The sequence below is a fragment of the Scomber scombrus genome, chromosome 1 (genome assembly GCF_963691925.1).
Source record: "Scomber scombrus chromosome 1, fScoSco1.1, whole genome shotgun sequence".
Taxonomy (NCBI): domain Eukaryota; kingdom Metazoa; phylum Chordata; class Actinopteri; order Scombriformes; family Scombridae; genus Scomber; species Scomber scombrus.
In genome coordinates this window covers 15,955,220-15,976,811 of record NC_084970.1, presented here as the reverse complement: position 1 = coordinate 15,976,811, position 21,592 = coordinate 15,955,220, and the positions used below count along the sequence as shown (strand labels likewise).

The 21,592-nt window shown below is 37.2% G+C and overlaps 1 protein-coding gene across 1 annotated transcript in view; it reads left to right on the top strand.

Annotated features, from left to right (window-relative positions):
- The window catches only part of tspan15 (tetraspanin 15), a 39,499-nt gene extending 18,967 nt beyond the window's left edge, over positions 1 to 20,532 (top strand). The window contains exons 4-8 of the mRNA XM_062417141.1: positions 619 to 714; positions 13,699 to 13,815; positions 16,880 to 16,930; positions 17,520 to 17,636; positions 20,160 to 20,532. Coding sequence (XP_062273125.1) covers positions 619 to 714; positions 13,699 to 13,815; positions 16,880 to 16,930; positions 17,520 to 17,636; positions 20,160 to 20,327 — 549 coding nt within the window. The 3' untranslated portion in view covers positions 20,328 to 20,532. The remainder of the gene's footprint in view (positions 1 to 618; positions 715 to 13,698; positions 13,816 to 16,879; positions 16,931 to 17,519; positions 17,637 to 20,159) is intronic.
- The last annotated feature ends 1,060 nt before the right edge of the window (positions 20,533 to 21,592 follow it).

Genomic DNA, 21,592 nt, shown 5'->3' with positions numbered 1-21,592 from the left:
GATTCACCGTGAAGACCGGATATGTTCATGGGAAGGAGAAAAGAATTTACACGAAATGCTCACTCCCTTCTCAGCTCTGTGATTCTCACGAGAAAGGCAGTCTCAATTTATTACCACCAGTGGTTAAAAGAGAATATGACTAAATGGGCTAAGTGGTGTTTAAAAAATCTCCAAAGATGTGTTGCCTTCATCTTTAATGAACGATAAATAAGACTAATGTATTACAAAGCAAAAATGTAGTGGAGTTAAATTAGTGGAGTGAATGAAAACATTGAATGGCTCTCTCTGTGAATGTACTTAGTAGAGCTCCAAGTTGAAAAATATGTATTCTCTGTCTCTTGATAGACCAATACATTAACTTAACATGACCCAGCTGTACCAGATTGTGACCGACAGATGTAAGCTGTCGAACTGTCATATTTCAATATTCCAGTTCAGTGGATCAGTCACCTTGGCTAATCAGAACATTTGCTCTCCAGACTCCTGCCCGTTTGATACACTGATTGTAGATCAGCTGTGTTGTGGAGACAAAACAAACATGGTAAAATGACCCACCCACACACAAACAACAACACCATTAACACCAATTGTCTCTTGTGTTTTTCTCTTGTCATACAGACGGTGGATTTAGTGAACAAGAACATCCGAAGAGGCATAGTGAACTACTATGATGACCTGGACTTCAAAAACATCATGGACTTTGTACAGAAGAAGGTAGAGTTATGTCACTGCTTTACTTGCATTTTTACAGTCCTTTCATCAAGTAACAGGAATGACAAGGCTGAGTTAGCTTAGGGTGTGTGTGTGTGTGTGTGTGTGTGTGTGTGTGTGTGTGTGTGTGTGTGTGTGTGTGTGTGTGTGTGTGTGTGTGTGTGTGTGTGTGTGTGTGTGTGTGTGTGTGTGTGTGTGTGTGTGTGTGTGTGTGTGTGTGTGTGTGTGTGTAGACACACACACATATAGTTATGAATATTTATATATATTCAATAGGTTATAATGTGCTGGTTGATGAAACGACACCATCAGTGAACTGATAATCACAGCATCCTGTGTCCTAATAAACAGAAAACTGTGCAGAGCTATCACTCTGCACCTGCTCCCAAAATACACCATGCTGCCACACACACAGCCTGAAACTGAACATCTCATTATCAGCTTTTATCAAGCACACGGAGGAAGCATTGTCTGGGGGCAACAGAGTGGTCACAAATTGAAATTAGGCAGCCTGCAAAAACTCAACTGAAGAGCAGAAGATAAAATGTGCCTTCAGTCTGCAGGCTGCATTCATGCCTGTTACAGAAGGTCATATATATATATATATATATAATTTTTTTTTAATCGTGCTGCTCATTGACTCACTCACTCAAAACCACTGTCACAGATTGCCATTGCGATCGACCATTGTAAACTGTGTGCAATGCATGGCATGTGTTCATATGGCAGAAGTCTTGCTGCTGCTGTCATATTCCTGCACTTTCTGCGCCAGTTGTTGTGACTTTCCTTGCCATTTCCCATCGCTTCTGAGGAGTGCTGGGCACACTTTTCAGCAGAGTGTTGTGCACTTGTGCACATTTTTCAATTTGGCAAGTTTCTCAGTTTTCAACTGAACTCAAAGATAATGGACCTATGAGGAATTTTTTGTTTGTTATAATATGCTGTACATTTTGCACATGCACTTCTGCATATTTCTCAATGTGGAACAGTGTAATCCTTCCAAAATATAAGTATTTCACAGATAAGCACTTTGAAGTTGTCTCACTGTTGTTGTAGAATTTCTTTTCTGTTTAAGGCAAGCTATATTTTGAAGTAGACATTATGTTACCTCAGGCTAATTGCACTTCTTTTTATATTTTTCTTATTTATCTTTTTCTATTATATTAAGTAACTTTCTTTGCATTCATTTGATTCCCAATCAAGATACACTGGTAAGAATTGCTTTACATTGTTAATATGCAGTCACTGCATATTAACAATGTACTTGTTTGCTCAACTGATTGTGTCTTGATTAAACAATCTTTTGGATGTGTGAAAGACCCAAAAGTTGCTACTTGGCTGATTGTGTGACAGATAATTTAGTGTTTTAAGGAGTTGCCTCATTTTTAATCCCTCCACGATGGAACAGAGTCTGAACTTTCACACATTTGTAGACTCCATTCCTACCATTCATGTCTTAAAGAAAGCCAGTATTTTATCTAATAACCATGAATTAAATGTGTAATGTGACAGGTAGGGCTGGGCAATTAATCGTGGTGTTCACTGTTGCCATGACAGTAAAGGTTGCATATTTTTAAGGTATTTAAAAACTTGTCTCCAGTGATCATTTTAACCCAAACCATGATCTTTTCATAGTTCTAATCAAGTGGGTTTAGTGCCTAAACTAGACATTAACCACAGCGTCACACCTTAAAACATCGTTATTTTCACTCCCTAAAGATACTCATGTGCGAAAATATCACAAAATATTGTGTGAGGGCAGTGTAAAATACAAAACAAAAGAAACTGTGAAAATACATAATTGTTCATTAATCGTAATCGAGGTTAAAAGTTCAATTAATCGTGATTTTGATTTTTGCCATAATCGCCCAGCCCTAGTGACAGGTGTCCTTTTGTAGTTCTTTCAGCACCAGGATAGGAAATAGGAAACTCTTTTTTTACAATGGCTTTTTTGCCTTCATGAAATATGTTTCAGGTGCATTTTTTGGATAACTTCCAGGGTAGTTTTTTGAAATGATTGGAAATACCTTAGTTCTATGTTGCATGACCAATATTTAATGACTCTTTAAAAAAGTGAAAGAAGGAGCCTGACTGATAATGCAAGAACATTAATGGTTAAAGGCTGTGCAGGTACTGAAGCCTAGCTGTCCCAGCCATGTCCCAGTCGCACTTTGAATACAGAGCAAAATCTAGAAAAAGCATTAAGTCTTTGTTTTACTGTTAATTTTACGAGGGAATTTAAAAGCCCTGTAATCCCAATGCCAAGGGCAATTTTAGATTTCTGTTAGGGGAATTGTGCCCTCAGCCCCGCCCCCGATAATTTCAGTTGCTGTTCACCACATTTAGATTTTATAGCCTACAACTTTACTGTTTTGGCTCATTGCTTTTATAGTGTCATTTTTAACAGGCAGCTATTGTTTGTGACAATCTGGTGAACATGGTGGTGCATTTTGCAGGCAGCTAAAGAGCCAGATTATTCCACCAGTAGTTGATAGAGATCAAAAACAGACCTAAAGGAAAGTGAATGTTGGACTTACATTCACCAGGTGGACGGAAATATGACTCCAAATGAATAATACTTAATAATATCCATTGCGTCTGGAGAGACAACAAAAATAATGTCAGTGCAGATGAAAGTTTTGCTCAAATATTTAATTTGGCATGCCTTCCAGGTGACATTCAACACGGCTTTGGAACACTTGCAGCCTTTTTTTTTAAACCTTCAACAGCCATTTCACTTTATCATCAGTCCAAACAAAGAAGCCCAGCTTGCTTTGGCAGAAGATTTTTTTTCATGTTTATCTTGCGTTGTGCTGTTTGGAGATCTAAACTTGCTGGCACTCTGATCTGCTTGCTCTGATAACAACAAACAGTGCTTTAGTAAAAGTACAGTGTCATTTGGCAGCAGTAGCATAAAGCCTCTTCTATATTTTTCCTGTCATGGTGAAAAGCTATTGGACGGCTTAAGTGTCCTGCAATAGGACAGATTCAGGTGTTTTTCTGAAGGTTTTGAACAAAGATCAATCAGAAAACCTTAGTGGAGATTGATGTTTACACACATAAACAGGGTTTGTGGATTTATCCATGTTTGTGAGGATATTGGCCTGAATGCAGCTTTACTTGTGTGTTTGTATTGAATAATGTGTGACACGTTTTGTCTGGTAGTTTATAATGTGGATTAGAATACCTTTTTATGTTTCCCCCTGCTGAGATAATATACAGTACTTAATACTGTTTTCCCCTGTTATTTTTAATCTAAAGTGGTATCACCTGAACAGTTTTTTTTAATAAAATAAATACATTTTAAATATGTTGTCTGTATTGCAATATTGTGTTTAAGTCAGTTGTATACATATTGAAATAAAGCTAGTGGAAATTGTCTAATACATTACATTTTAAAGCAAATGTATAAATAAAATATATCAAGTAACCTCCAACCCACCACCAAAGATTCATGATTCAATCAGACCTGCTTAAAATACCCTGTGGCGTTAGTAGTACTACAGAGCAATGCTTTTCTTAATGAGTTGCAGGTGGCACAATTCACATGCTGCTGTTGGTTTCACAATACTCTGATTGATAGTTAGGAGTAAAGTGCCGAAAAAGGCTGTGAAAAAGAAGGCCATTTGCAAGCAAACATAGATATAAACAAATATGATTTAAAACATCATTCAACACGTTTATTAGACCTGAGGCCTGTACAACGAAGCTGGATTTTCTCTTATCGAGGTAACTTCAGGGTTAACCCTGGGTTTTCCATCCTACGACGCTGGTTCACTTCTTACCGGGGTAAATCACCATGGTAACTTATGCTGAACGGCTAACCTGCTCCGGAGCAGGTTATGTTCTGGATAAGAGATCAACGAGTATAAAAGCACAACCTCCTGACCAATCAGTTCTCTTGGAAAATGGCCTGCCCATTCTTAGAAGATCCTGTCGACATTGGTGTGCGGATCGTGAGAGGAGCGTTTAGGAGAGAAATTATTTTTAGGGATAGATGCAATCCTCTTGATGTCCCTGATGACATACTATAAAAGTTACAGATTGTCAAGCGACATTAAGTTTGTTTAATATTCAACATTCATTTGACGTTCAAAATACAAAACCTATTATGCGCTTCAACCATTTGAGTGAATGATGTCAAACCAACTGTAACATATAGACTAATATCCCTCATGTGCCACAAGGCTTATTTTTCAAATATATCTTTTTGTCAATTGTTTTACAATTAAAATAAATAAATAACCTTACCACCACTCCAGTTTCAGAACTTGTGTCAGGAAACCTGACAAAAAGTCCTAATAAGAACATCTTGAGGGTAATTGCTGCAAAAGTGCAAAAAAGCAGAATTTTATTCATATTTTTTGATTGACCAAAATATATTTAAAAAATAATCCTTGTGGCACATGAGGGATATTAGTCTCTATTACAGTTGGTTTGAAATCATTCACTGAAATGGTTGAAGCGCATAATAGGTTTGTATTTTGAATGTCAAATAAATGTTGAATATTAAACTAACTTAATGTCGCTACGAAAGGAAGGGCACCGATGAAGCGCTCTGCCCGAAACGTCTGTGCCGTAATAAAGTGAAATTGATTGCTGTACGTTTATATTGTCCGATGAATTAATATTGTATAATCTCACGAATTTACGCATTAACAGAGTCGGCAATGTTCTGCCAGCATTGCTTCCTGCCTTTTGCTGCGGCAACAGTGTTGCTTTTGGCCTGGATTATATGTTTGAATTGTTCATATTTATGAAGAATAATTGTCTGCTCCTCCATCATGAAGTACGCTGCTCTGCAGGGTTTCTCCATGTTTGCGATTGGTCAGACGCTGCAAACACCACCCTTTTTATGTGAACGCGCACTGATCAAGATTGGAAAACCCTGGGTTGAATTACCCAGTTGATAACCAGCTTCGTAGTACCGTTTATCAGGATTGCGAATGTCTGGGTAAGTCAACCCAGGTAACGGAGAGATATCCCGGGTATGTTAATCCAGCTTCGTAGTACAGGCCTCAGGATACACACACTGTGTTTTGGTGAGTAACACTAAATGTAAACAGACCTTTTGTTTGTTTACAAGAAAACTCAATAGGGCAGTGTTATGACCTGGCTCAAGTGGCCACAACAAAATGGGAGACACACCATGGCGATTGATAAACAAAAGATATATTTATCTAATTCAACTAAACCCAAATTAAAGATATTCCAAATTAGGTGAAGTCATGGAGTGTGAACATCAGTGACAAGGACGAGACCTGGGAGAGAAGGAGAAGAGTTACCTATCAGCTACACTACAGGGCACCGGGCCCAGGTGCCCTGAGTTACTACAATTAGGCCTCTCATGCAAGGGAAGAAGTTAACCACACCCACACAACCCACAGGGGCATCACAGGCAGCTTTAATATTTTTGTCTGAATCATCATCTGTGTTGTGTGAACAGGTGAAATCTGAGACTTACCCGGGAAATGCTAAGCGAAGTGTAAACTCAACAGGAAGTATGTTGAAAAATATTCATCTGCAGCATTTTTGAGTTTGTCTTTCCTCCTCCTCCATCTGTGGCTTCAGCTGTCTGGCAGGCTGACATTAGATAAGACCTGCCCTCTTGACACTTGGCTACCAATCAAAAAACAAATGATCATTTGTGATTGTGACCTTTTCCTACACTGACTATCTGACAAGCACTTCAATGTTCCTGCACCGTCAGGTTTGCAGAGATGTGAAAGTATGTGCCTTTAGGGAGAGATTTGTGTGTGTGTTTCTAACCCCTGTCTTTGACGGCAAGCTTTTCCCGCCACCCTCAAGTGCATTTGGAACAGATATAAACCCTACTACCTGTAGATGTGTACAGACACTTTGTGCGAAGCACAAGTTGAAGCATACTGAACCTTTTAACCCAGTGTTTCTCATCCCACTTGTCGAAGCCCACCTGTTAGCTTTTTGTTCCAGCTTCGAAAATGTGTACAACACAAATCCATGGATTAGTGGCGGGTCATATCATATCCTGCATTAATTTAATCTTGAGTTGACCTTTTTACTCACTCCGTCTCAGTATTATAATGGAAATGTGCCATCAGCAGTGGCTGCCTGTGCCTTCAACACTGGAAAAGACAATGAGAGCCTTTTTTTCCCCACACAATTAAATTGCATAGTTAATCAACATAGTAATCAAAGTATTGATTACTGTGTGGTGTCTCATTGTGAGAAGCTGCTATTTTTCATTCTCTCTCATCAGAGAAAACTTAAACAACTTAAGACACCCACCGACACGAACACCATACCGCTACACAGCTTGAATACTTCAGAGCCTTTTTTAAAAAAAAAACAGTTTACAGTGCAGTCGCAGTGTTCAGGGCTCTCACAGCCACTGCATCACTGCAAACAACAAAGCCTTTCAGTGATTTGGACAGACACTGACTTAATTCCCTCATTGCTGTGTGGTTGCTTTACACAAAAGAGATCATGCATATTTATAAGTTCATGTTGAATTCATTGCAGGAGGCTTTATGACATTTAGGCAGGTCCATTGTATTTACATAGTGCGTTTTATTTATTTATCAATGTGATTTTCATTAAAAAAGCTACCAGTAGTTTGTATATTTAAATATGTAATAAATAATATTTAAAAAAATCAATAACAAACAAGAAAACATGCAATGACCAGAACACATTAATAAACCCTGCACAGACGCTGATTTTTAACTAATCAAAATTCTGTCATCTGCACATCCTTATCTTAAGTAACACAACCACTGCATGACGGCCTGACAGGTTTAACTGGATTGTATTCAGTTCTGGTCATAAAGAAGTGTTTCAAAGATAAAAGCAGTCATACAAAGCCTCTGTCACTAAAGTAATGTGAGTCATAGAGAAAAACATCTATAACCAGAGGCAGGTAACTGTATATTAAACATCTATAAACACAGGTAACATCAACAAAGTGAACAGAATCAAAGCTTTAATGTGGGATAGGTCAATGTTGACCTCTCAGAAGAACAAATCAGTCACTCTGCTTGTGTGCTATTGGCACCTGGCTTCATCTATTAGACCTGGAGAAGCCCGATCGATCAGTTTGATCTACAGAGCGTATTTATCCATCAGATAGGAGGCTGGCTTAGCGTTGGCGTGAACAGTCCATTATTCACACAGAGCAATAAATTGTTTGGTCAGGTTGTATTACTGTTGATCCCTCCTCTTCACAAGAGCTTACTTTTGCTAAAATTATATACCATTATTCTCCAGTTCCTATAGTTCTTTTGTTGCAGTAGTAATCTGCTAGATTTTTAGTCTTTGATTTCATTGTAGTGCTGGTTGTTTTCCCCCCACTGTGCACTTGTCAAACTGAAAGACTTTTTAGCTATAAACAAAAATATATATACTGTAATATAAACTAATCTGTCCTGCTTTAACACATTATATGATTATTCTATGTAAGGAAGATCGTTTTTTACATTTCTACTTAAGACTGCAGTGAAAAGAAACATTAGGTACCTGTTGAGCTTCATAAGTATCCTTACTGAGCCAGTGTTAAGACCCACAATTCTGGCATCCATCAAATCCATGCACTAGTGTGTGTTGAAACCATAATATGCGCCTGAAAACCTTAACAAGCCCTCTTTTAAAATGAAGCCAGACTGCTCACCATCTCATCCAAATAAACTCAGATAAATATTTCCATTTATTCTAAGAGCTGGATTACATAGTTTAGAGAGCAGAGACCTCTGCAATAATATGACAAAGAATCACAGGATGTTCGCTGAAAGATAATGCCAGTATTACTTATGTGCTTAGCATCATCCGGACACATTAGCCGGTTAGGCATTGCTACTCTAATTCAAAGCACAAGGTGCCCAGCACTGAAGATGGACCTAGAAAATATATTTCTGCTGCAGCCTTTGAAATTATATATGTACATTTTTTTTAGTTTGTCAATATGGTCCTTAGGCCAGTCTAACGAGTCAGGTTGTCCTATTTCAACCCATCTATAATTATCCAAACTGTATTTCTGTTATTTTGTTATTGGCTCTATTCAATCAGTACACACACATATTGCATGTCTTTCCATCCTGGAAGAAAAATCCTCCACTGTTGCTCTTCCTGAGGTCCCCCGCCCATAAAGGTTTGGTTTTTTTAGGGAGATTTTCAGTATTATTATTATTCATTATTCGAATTGAGGGTCAATCCTTAGACCCTCAATTCGATTAATGAATAAAACTGCAATCTCTAGTCCTTGCATGTTCGATGGAGATAATGCCTGCTGTTAAAATGATGATGATAATGACAACATTGTTTTAATCGTTATATATGCAGAAACATTAACATATTTGACCAAAAATTTGCATTCAACAAAATAATGATGTAAATTATCATTGATTGTTTCTGTGCCTAGTTGCAGTAGCAGTTCTCAGATGCTGAACTGTCCATTTATGTGGGGAATAAAGCAGGTAATATGTGAGACACAATTCCTGTCAGGGGAAACATAAACGTAGGATAAGGTAGGAGGAACAGACAATGAAACTGTGGGAGGGAAATGAAACTAAAGGTAGGAATGTCTGCAGGAATAGATGGAATGTGTTTTTATCCACAGTTCAGATCGATTGGGGTTTATCCTGCTGGTATTTTGTGTCTTGTATCCCTGAAGAGGCTCTTTTTTACCAGCACCACTTGCAATAGCAGCGTACTTGCTGGTTGTGCACAAACCTTTTGAGTTGCATCTGTCTTTTGCACTGTTGAAATGTGTTATCTATGATGTTAAAACACACTATGCCCTGTAAAATGCAACAACAGGCTATTTAAAGACGTGTAACCATAACCGGCAACTAGATTTACAATTTCCTTTACTTCTATTGATCATGTTGTTGCACAGGTGTCCACCGAGTCTAAATCCTTTTGTTTTGTGCTAGTGTATTATCACAGCTTCCTCCTGTGTTGTCACTCTAATTGCTGTGGGATAGCACATGACAGAGACATGACATTTCAAACTAAAGATGGCCTGCTGGCAGTGTAATTAAAGGTACTCACTGTTGTTTTGCAGTCCACACACCAGGGCCACTTACAATGAATGAGATTCATGTTTAGGAATCATATTAGAAAATGTATATTTTCTACTCATGACCTACAGTAAACCACAAACTGAGCATTGCATGTGGCATGATAAACAGAGCATCATAAACCTGCCCAGTTTACAGGATTAATAGTACACTGATCAATTATTGTATAAGTAATGGGAGTGGTGGATTTCAGCTCGCTGCTTTGATAATGAACTGAATTGCCTTTTGAGTCTCTTTTAAATAGAGAGCTATAGGTAAATATATGGATAAAAGACACTATTGCAAAAAAAAGAGGTTTTTAAAAAAAAAGGCATGTGCATCAATTCCATTATTGGGAAATGGTTGGTGAAACTGTTCGGTTGTTAAACTTTAAATTGTCAGTAACTGAAACAAGAGAGTAGAAATATCTGCAATGGTAATATTTATGCTGTAAATGAGGCAAAGACAGTTTGGTCAACTTGTGTTGTTTTTAAGTGTGGTCTATAAATAAATTGAACTTACGTGATTTCCACCCAGTTTAAATTTAGCACACAAAATGACACATACTGCTTGTGCCAACCTTAATTAACAGCTGTGGCAAATCATCAAAATAACACATGGTGTCTGACAGTGTCTTGATAAGTGGGCTATTAGGGACAATATTCAATATCAAAATTCAGCCAATGATATTTAATGTATTCACTTTGAGTAGCTCAATAGCAAAGGTATTGTGTTGCTCAATATTAAAGACTATAAGTGTGGTCAATTTACAGAATTGCATTGTTCAGATTAATATCCTTCTCATCCTCAACAACGACCGCTACTAACACTTTTCTCAAATTATCATCCATTGTTTATCAGCTGATGTTGATCAGTGTCATATCAGCTGCCTCATGTACCACCTGAACCCCATTTAAGGTTTCCCCGCCCTTGCTGCAACGTAATGAGCAGCACATCGGCAAGGTGTGCAAAGGTCTTCCTATCACATGTCTATCTGTGTTACTGATTGTGCACACTGATAAAAAGATCATATTTTTTTTTCATCGACAGTGTTTTGTGATGTTGAAAAGATGTGACATTGCCAAAGCTCCTTTCTGCAGAGTTGTTTTAATTTAATTTGATTTCATTATAAACTATTATATGTAGAACAGAAGTAGCTAAGTCCAGAAAGTTTGCCAAAACTGCTTTAAAAACATCTTTATAACATCCAATCATGCATGTAGGAGCTTTCATCATGTTGCTTCTTCGGTGCTACACCATAACGAAGGCAGGGAACACAGGATGGTAAGACCAATTACCCACCCACTTAGTCAGTCAGTCGGCCAGTGAACAGCCAGCCATCAGTCAGGCAGTTGGCTACAAAATCACTCTTTCTGCAAATATTTCATTGTAAGAGACCTGACTGCATCCTGGTAATTGACCTCTGGAGAAAAGTTGTCATCCAACAGTGAAGAAGACAATAGAGTCTGTGGGGAAAAAAATGAAAAAGAAGATAAAATGGCAAAGAAGGCCAGTCTGTAAGATGACCAGAGGCAGATATTGTTTTTAGATATTTTGTATACACACATTATTATAACATTATAGAGCAAATTGTTGTGCCAATCATTCTGAAAGTGACTGTCAGAGAGTCTTTTTATGGTCTGAAGAGACTCTGTTTGTCTGCTGTAGTCACATTGGTGTTGACCGGTGTTTTGAGAGATTGGCCCTTCAGGTTGGTCTCATGAGGTAAGAAAATCCCCTGATCTGAACGGACCATCAGTCATACCAAAGACAGGACTTACTGCAGTGCTGTTGTATTCAATTGCATTGCACAGTAAAAATGGTAACTCATTGTAGCGGCATAATATTTTTGGATTTCTACCTACCAGTTTTCAGACATGAATCACATCATAATTGCTTTGCCTTCCTGTGACCCTGAGGTGGGTCCTGACCCGGTGCAGGAAAAAGTGCTCTCAATGGAGTCATGAAGACGAAGAGGGAGTAACTTCCTGGCACATGTCAGCATACTGATCAAACTGTCTGGCAAAGAGCAGTCTCATATTTATTCATTTCATTCTTTATCTCGTCTCACCCTTTCTTACTGTCTCTCTCAGTGTGTGACTCTTCGTCCTGTTTGTTCTCTTTGTCTCGCTTACAGTGTTTCTGTCTCAGTTGCTCACTAAAAGATTATTTGTCTCTGTAAATGACTACACAGCAGAGCTAATAGTGTGGTTCTGTCAGTGTTTAGTCTCCGAGGCAGATGTTGTTATCTAGGCTAGAATATTTTTTTTCTTTTTATTCAAATGTATCTCATGTATCGTATCCCTTTCTCCATGTCCCTTTACACTTTGCGTTAAATGCATCTTGTATCCAGATTGTTTTTAGATATGATTTAACCTGATTACATTTACACCTGGTATTAATATGTGTCTCCACATTGAGATTCAATCGCTCTGTCCAGCTCTAACAAATAAACATCACATCCTCCAACAACAAAAAAGATGGTAGCGATCTGTAAAGCTCTTGGGTATCCATTGCTTTCTTGCTTATAGCTTAGCTCACTAACAGGCTAACGACTGCTACCTTGCTGGTTTGGAACACGCACATAATTACATCTTTCAGTCCATGTAGTTGTTGTATGTGGATTGACAACACTTTGCATTTACACTTGTGTTCAATGTGGTCACAATATGTCCCTGACCACCTCTGGAGATAGTTTGGCCGATAGGATCACAATCTGTCCTCAATGCATCGCGGTTGCATTATAAACAGGTGGATAACTTTGGAAAGAATGCTCTGCATTGTTTTGTTCAATCATGTTTGTATTTTGAAGCTGATTTAATTAAAAAATGTTATCATGGTTGCCTGGCTCAATAGTCAGCGTCCTGCAAGCCATGTGACACCATAACTCAATTAAAACGAATAATGTTTTTTGCAGTGTCAATGTAACTTGAAAGCTCTCAGCCAGACCATTTATAATTAACTTGCTTTAGATAGCTTAACAAAGCTCTTTTTCCCCCCTAGAAAGTATTATATATTTTATTACCTCGAAGGTTTGTCATTAATGAAATAGAGGGCAATAGAAAATAAGTGTTTGATGTGTTTTGTGTCTGAGCCAACAATATCTTGACAGCTATCAATTTGTTGTTTAAGGCTGCAAATGCTTTGATTCAGTCGGAGATGCTCCAGTGTGTGAGGCTGCTGCTTTCATATACTAGCTTGGTATGTAGTATGTAGGCAGCAGAGGAGTTTGAAAAAAATAATGATGTTAGATTACAAGGTTTAACATTTTTGTGTGAGGTAGCGGACAATGGATTAAGAAAGCCACAGTCTTTATGTATGTAAACTGAATTGTTTTACGTACACACATACACACAAACATGACAGGGGGAAATAGGCACAGCTTACAATGTAATGTACATTTCTGACCACAATCTACAGGCTTAAAAAGTGAATATTATACAACTGTTGGGTTCATTGCAGGGTTGTAATATTGGATTGGATTATAGTTTCGGGGGTTTACAATATTATGTCTAACCACATTTGCTAGTTCTACCAACACCTGTAAAATTCATTGTCACCTTTTACACACACACACACACACACACACACACACACACACACACACACACACACACACACACACACACACACACACACACACACACACACACACACACACACACACACACACATATATATATATATATAACAGAGTCATAATTACATGCACATTTTGCTCTTAATTATGGCTCATTTCATTCCAAAATGTTACTGGCATCACGCCAACACAGCAGAAAAATGTTGTTTACCAGTTTGTTTACTTTCTTTTTCATCTCTCCCCCTAACTCTCATCCCTGCCTCTCCTCTCTCTCTTTCTCTCATTCACATGGCAAAACTTCCATTCTTTTTTTCTCTTTGTCTTCCCATCTCCCTACTCTTGTCTTTCCTCTGTCATTTGTTCCATCTGTGGTAGTTCAAGTGTTGTGGCGGTCAAGAGTATAAAGACTGGTCGGTCAACATGTACCACAACTGCTCTGCACCTGGTCCACTGGCTTGCGGTGTCCCTTATACCTGCTGCATCATTACTAAGGTAAATATCGCTATCATTAAGCCATATTCATATTGTAGCAGAGAATTGAGTTGTTTTGCTCTGTATCAGCTAATAGTAACAACAGCAGTTAGATCACTTTATTGACTCAAACTGTATTTTTGTAAGAAACCTAATGTTTTCAGTTTGGTCTCAGTTTGATCATGATTAGTTATTGCATTGCTATATATAGAAATACTCATAAATGTGTCATTTAACTATAATCATCTTTCCATGATAATATATATATGGCATTATTGTTAGTAGCTGTTATCATTCCACTATGTACTATTTACCTGCTATAACTGTGACACTTGCACTGGTTGTGTGTTACCACATTATCATCATGTCTATACCTTTTGGCATTATTATTATTACTACTGCGATGCATTACAATAACTATTACTTGTTACAGCTTTGGTTCAACAGTTATAATTCAACCAATTTTAATACTCCTGCTAGTACCATTCTGCCACCATAACTACCACTATTTTAGTGTGCTGCACTGTAGTTTATGGCATACTTTTACTTTATTAAAATTTGACTCACAAAGAGATACATCTTTGTCCTCATTTCTTATGTCTGATTTCTGTATACGACATATGTTGGTAAAGGTCCAACACACAGCTGTGCACAGCACACTGACCTAGAAACTCTGACATGGACATCAGTGCCATCATCAGGCACAGGATGCTCCAGACTTTTTTTGTGTTTGACTTTACATAAAAAATGCAATAACATGCAGTTTTATGTGTGTTAAATGCTGGCATCGTGAAAAGTTACTTTGGCACTTACTTATTGAGGGCATGCTGAGTCGGATTAAGACTTTATTAATCACTTAGTGGGACATTTCTCTGGTAAATAAATCCCTGCACGCTGTAGCTGCTTATATCACCACCCAGAGCCCAGAGAGGAAGGCACCCTATGGATACACGGTATGTGTGTTAACCGGTTTTGAAGATCATTATTAGATAGTAGTTTCTGTAACTTTACCCAAAGTGCTTAGACAAAGCAAACATTTTACTATTCCTGTGTTTATATGCGTATTGAGTCTGGAAAGCCCTGAAGGCTCAGTTCAGTCAGGATGTCATTATAGTAATAGCTGTAATAGTGTGGAGTAACGTTTAAAAACATCTCATCTCATGATAATGATTAAGCCTTTGCCATGCCAGAAACACTCACAGGCAATTTTCTCCCACACAAAACAACAAATGGTCTTCTCTTTAATTTACACCCCTACGCTACCTAGGAAAAAGAGAACAAACAAAAACTTAATATTAGACTAAACAAGAGTTTGATGTATAAGCCAGTTCTCCCTTGTAGCTTGGCTCATAAAAATGTCCCTCTTTTATCCCGTGTTACCAATATTAAAATCAGCTACCACAGTATTGATTTTCATTATTTTCTTAATCTACAACATTGTATTAATGTGCATCAGTTGTGATAAAAAAATTGATTGACTGAAATGTCATGTATTTATTTTTCTGTTTATTACAGCGTTTGATGTTATATAATTATTTCTCTTTTTTACCTAAAGTTCAGCCAATTTATAGTTTGGTGCACTGTTATTATATCAAATTTTCTCAATTCATGGCGCTGTTCTGGCAGTAGTGGCTTACTTATTGTTACTGACTATGGAGGAGACACTGTTGAGTGGATATTTTTTTTTAAATATTTTTTACTGTAGTCAGGCCTGCAGCCATCCCAGTTTAAAGTCATAGGACAGCAATTAATTAATTAATTAATTGAGGTTTGTTATATTCCACCTCTCTAAATCTATATACCATATATGTCAACAATGTCATATCAAGATAAAAACTACATATATTTAATTTTACCAAAAAGACTAATGGGCTTGACACATGAAAAACTAGCATATCGCACAACCCTGTGTGCCAAAGACAACACATGGTAGAAAACAGAAGCAGCCCCAAAGCAGACTGGGTATCTTGTTGCAACTAATTGACAACCGTTTCCCTAGAAACAGGCTGATTTTGGGTAAAAATCAAGGAATATACAGATTTAGAGATGTATTTATAATACTCTTTATTTGGAAGTTGCATGTACCAGATGACAGTAAAAGTTAGGCATCAATATTGTTGAAAATCAATGGGAATGCATTACATTTTTGTGACAAATAACATTATTAACTTGGATGAAATTACCTCTGATTGAGCCATTTCCTGTATGAACCATATTAGAAAATATAAAATGTTCACATTTAGGTTCACATCCATGCTTGTACACAGCTTGTGACTCAGTACTTCATGAGTATTACTTCCAAAGTTAGGCGACAATTTCTCAAAAGTTCAGTTTTCTACTTTGTAATCGTTATAATTATCTTTGTAATTGCAAGCCCGCCCGTTCATATTAACATGAAGCAGCAATTAAGTACACTCAATTGAGCATCAGACAGTGACCTGAAGAGTTTCGCCTCTTTGCATCTTTTTTATTGAAATAAACAGAGCAGGGTCATCCTCGCCTGCTGTGTGTCAGACTCATGGCTGATTCCTGCTTTTTACCGTTGTTAGTATTTTATTTCCTTCTTCACTTATAAGGAATCATTGAATATCATAAATGATTGTGCCGCAATGAAGCAGAATCAAAAGCAAAATACAGTGATAGTGTGGTGATGTGAGCGCTCACATTCCTATGACTTAAAAATGCACAATACATTTAAAAAAAAACAAAGCCAATAAAACTTGTTTGAAGACTTGAGAAGGGCGACTTCTTTTCTACCTGTGCCAGACGGCCATGAGAGATTGGCAGTTTATCTGATCTTATTTGAATATATGAATATATTTCAATATATGATTATGGAGAAGCACAAGGCTTGGATACCTGCATGTGCACACACACATACACACACATTTTTTCACTGGCAATGTCATCTTAAGCTGTATTATTATCACTGGCAGTTGTGATCTATGTGTACATGGGAGAGGCGATTGACCTTCTGGGATTTTTGTACAGTTTCCACCTCTTTGGATAAATTTAGATTAAAAGTTTGTGTTCTTTTATTTCCACTTCTTACTTGATCTCTTTTTGTCTGCTTCTCCCCTCTCAGCCCAATGAAGTGGCCAATACCTTCTGTGGGTACAAGGTGTTGGAAAAAGAGGTAAGACCTGTAATATTGGTGTCCCCAACTACATGAACAAAAGACTGGTTTAACCTTATTATAATGCTGATCTCATCCCTTAATGTTTGTCACAGTTTTATATATTATGACAATAATCTAAACTGGCAATTTACGACTTTTTTTTTTTAGCGGAAAGTCTCCCTGCATTTATGTCCTGTTGTGTAGAGTAGGCTTCTCTCTGACAACAGGCTGTTTTTAACGCTGTGCTTGTAGAGACTAATTTAAGCACAAGATAAACCGTTTTGCATTATAACGTCAATGTTTACACGTTATAAGTTTGTTTTTATTAGGACTTCATTTATGTTTTCACGTTATAATGTAATACAGATTTTTTCATTTTCTGCCATGGCAGCTTCCATAAGAAATTAGTATGAAACATTATAAAATTTGAACATTAAACTAATATCTTACATAATATATCTAACTGCCAGTGCCTTTGTCCTCCATATCCGATGTCTTGACAGGTTTTTGATATCCTGTTAAACTAGTAAAGTTGCTGTAATCATTCCTCAGCTTTAATCACTATCTAATAATGTAATCTGACTGACAAACCTTTTGTGTCTCATAGCGTTTGGACTTGATCGACATAATTCATATCAGAGGCTGCACTGATGCTTTCTTCATCTGGCTGATGGACAACTACAAGATTATGGCTGGACTGCTGTTAGGGATCCTACTGCCTCAGGTATACACACACACACACACACACACACACACACACACACACACACACACACACACACACACACACACACACACACACACACACACACACACAAACACAAACATTATCAGACTGAGATGTCCAACATGCACTTAATGAGCTCAACCGCAGTCACAAATGGTTTATAGAATGAATATGTTTGCCTACACAAACATTTCATAACTTTATCATACATTTTTATCATAAAATCTTGAGGTATAGAAAACACAAACATTATAGAAAGTAAATCTAGTATTAAGAAGACAAACACACAGACTATGATGTGCATTTCTGCCTAACAGTTTAAATGACATTTTAACACATTTGCAGTAATTCTAATTAAATGCCATATTATAGATTGTCAGTATAACTTGTTTATTCTCTTCTCAGTCTCTCCTGCTGTATTTATATCGTTTCACAGCATGAGTCAGATAAATCTGATCATGTTTTAACTGAACACCTCTACCTTTTGGGATAGTAAAAGGGTTGAGGTGTTATGTCTCTCATTTCTAAAAGCCTGCAGGGATTTAAAAAGTGCAGCTTTAGTTTCAGTTTGTCCACGTAAGTTGTAAAAAACATTTATACATATTCAACAGCCTGTCTAGCACAAGCAAAACAGAGTCAGTCAGTAAAAAAGGAAAATTGCTTCATCTCAGGTACATCTGACAAACCAACTTCCAAGTGCCGACATTGATAAATATTTGCTGTGATTTCATGAAATGCATCTCAGCCCATGCTCATGCTCAACCCATTTCATTTAGTTTGTTATACATTTAAATCAAACAAGGTGACTATCTTATTTTAAAACAGTACATCTGAGCTTAAAATTCACATTTCAACCACAAAGACTTTGGCATTTTTCTAGCATTAAAAATATTATGTAGACGATAAAGTGACATATATTGTATAAACCCATATATACACACACATAATGCATTCACACTTTTGTCACTTTTCCTTCATATTTAGCTTTTTTATGTCCATTAGAGAGTGTGGCTGTGACAGACAGAAGCTATTTTTCATCACTCTGCCATCTTACATCTAATTTTAACCCTGATGATGCCTTAAAACACACATGTACACACACACACACACACACACACACACACGTGTTTGTATAGCAATCTTAGTGAGGACCAGTGTTGCGGGTAATGCGTTACAAAGTAACACGTTCAGAGTACTTGGATTACTTTTTTGATGTAACGAGTAACCAAACGTGTTGGGTCCGCAATTTAAGTACTCAGTTGTTTAGTTGCATTTTCAAAAAGGTGATCCGTTATTATTTTTTAACCAACTATGCCTGTAGTCTACCTTTTTACCACAAGAAAAGAAAATCTGCTACGAATTTGCATCATTACTACTTTTTTGGTAGGCAAGCAGGCACCTGGCTACATGCTACGGTTATATCACTACGTGCACGACAGCAGCTCGGCGAGCAAGATGTACGTTTCAAATATTTGCATTATTTTGAATTTGTGGGAGGAAATAAGAGCAAGAACATTCTAGTAACATGCAAGTCGTGCCTGGGTAACAAGCGCTTGTTGCCCTGTTACAATGTAAGTATGTGTTTGAAAAGCCTATGTGTAGTTACTTATGTCAGAAGGTAATGGCAGTAATTTTGTAATGTAATTAGTTACCTTTACAAGTAACGTTCCCCAACACTGGTGAGGACATATGAATGTACCATAAATCTTTATCATAAAACCTTGACGCAGATAGATTAAAAACACACAGATTATGACAACATTATAGATTGTCAGTATAACTTGTATATAATATATATATATATATAACTTGTTTATTCTCCTCTCAGTTTTTCCTGCTGTATTTATATCGTTTCACAGCATGAGTCAGATAAATCTGATCATGTTTTAACTGAACACCTCTACCTTTTGGGATACTAAAATGGTTGAGGTGTTATGTCGCATGTGCCTGTGACTTTGACTGAAAAACTTGTCGCATTGATTTCTAACAGCTTTCAGGGGTTTAAAAAGTGCAGCTTTAGTTTCAGTTTGTCCACGAAAGTTGAAAAACACATTGCAATAAAACATTTAGCCATATTCAACAGCCTGTGTAGTGCAAGCAACTCAGATGACTCAGTGGGAGAAAATTTTAAATTGCTTCATCTCAGGCACATCTGACAAACCGACTCCCAAGTGCCGACAGTGATAAAATATGCAGTGCAGTTTTCATGAAATGTATCTCATGCTCAACCCATTTCATTTAGTTTTCTGTACATTTAGATCAAACAAGATGAATGAAAATCACATTTCAACCTCAAAGATGAAAAATGACTGACTTTGGTATTTTTCTAGCATTAAAAACATTATGTAGAAGATACAGTGACATATATAGTATAAACCCATATACACATACACACATTGTGCGTTATGCAAAATGCTGGATTTTAATTAGTTTATTGGACTGTTAGTTTTGGAAAGGAGAACACAATCTGTCCATCAGTCATCCTCTGCTTTGCTCAGCTTCTTTTTTGTCTCTCTGTAGTTCTTTGGTGTGATAGTCACGTGGCTGTACGTCACTCGAGTTGAAGACGCCATCAATGAGTATGGTCACTCCATGGATGGGCTACTGGACACAAACACACAGACAAGAGTAGCCAAGAGGCATGGCCGCATGTCCAAATGGTTTAAGTGTATGCCAGATATCGACTGATGAAGACAAAATGACAAAAAGCAGCAAAGGGACTGCGGCAACACCCACAGATGGTAAAATCACTCCAGTTGATCCAAATGCTGCGGCAGTCTTTGTGGTGGTTTGCCTTTGAACTGCAGATTTACTATTCGTTTACTCCACTGTGGAGAAAAAAGGTTTTTTTTGGTTGTTGTTTTTTTGTTTGTTTGTATGTGTTTGTTTTTTTTTTAGAAGAAGGAATCGTTCAGCAACCAGATTATTAAGAGATTATTACTAAAGTGCTCTTTTTTCGGTTTTACTAATGTTGGATGTTTAACATATTGTTTAGTATATTGTAAGTATCCAAGACAAAACTGTTTGCAGGGCCCATTTGTATTATTCATTGTTAAAACTGTACTGATGCATGAGTTGGAAATATGAGCTCATGTGTACTTTTAGCTGCAGTGTTCAGCCAGTCTCAGGGATAAACACACACCATTACAACCACTTTTGCTTCTGGTGTTAAAATATGATGTAACATTTCACACAGACTGAGTCAAATCAGTTACAATACTCAACCACTTGCTTTCTTACTGTTATTTAATGTTTGCCAATTAATCAGCTACTCCACTATTGCCATTACTATTCCACCACAGATGAAGCAGCTTCAGCCATACATAAACCACTACTTTTGCCAAAAACAACAAAAATGCAGTGCACAGTAAGTTAAGATAATATTTCTGTCATCTGAAAGCAGGACATGTTTGCATTATGTGTACATAGAAGTGAGCATACTCAGAATGTTGAGACTAAAAGTTTAACATTTTGAAATGTAAGCCTGTATGAAAGTAATTACTGTAATACCTCTCATTTACACTATTCATATACTGTGGACATATAAATCAGTTTTGTGTGTCCACATTACTCACTGAAACTCCTCCCATATTATACCAAGATGTTGTGTAGATACAGTTTACTCAGCATATCCTATAACATATAATCAGTGTGGTTTTAAGTTTCATGGATATACACTTGTCATGACGTATCTAAAAATTCCAAAGTTAATGTGCCTCTGAAATGTGTTGGATTTGATGTTTGATGAAGTGCGAAACTGAGACCAAAGACCAAGTTTATGAAGTTGATTTAAGTAGATTTTTTTTTCGATTCAAGCCTCTCTCTGTGTCCGTCTTTGTGACTGCACACTACTATAATATACTTATTGGGACATCACTGACAAGCAGGATTTAAAATCAAAAAAGATAAACAGGACTTCATCCTGATCAGCATCTTTAATTTTTTATGGCCAA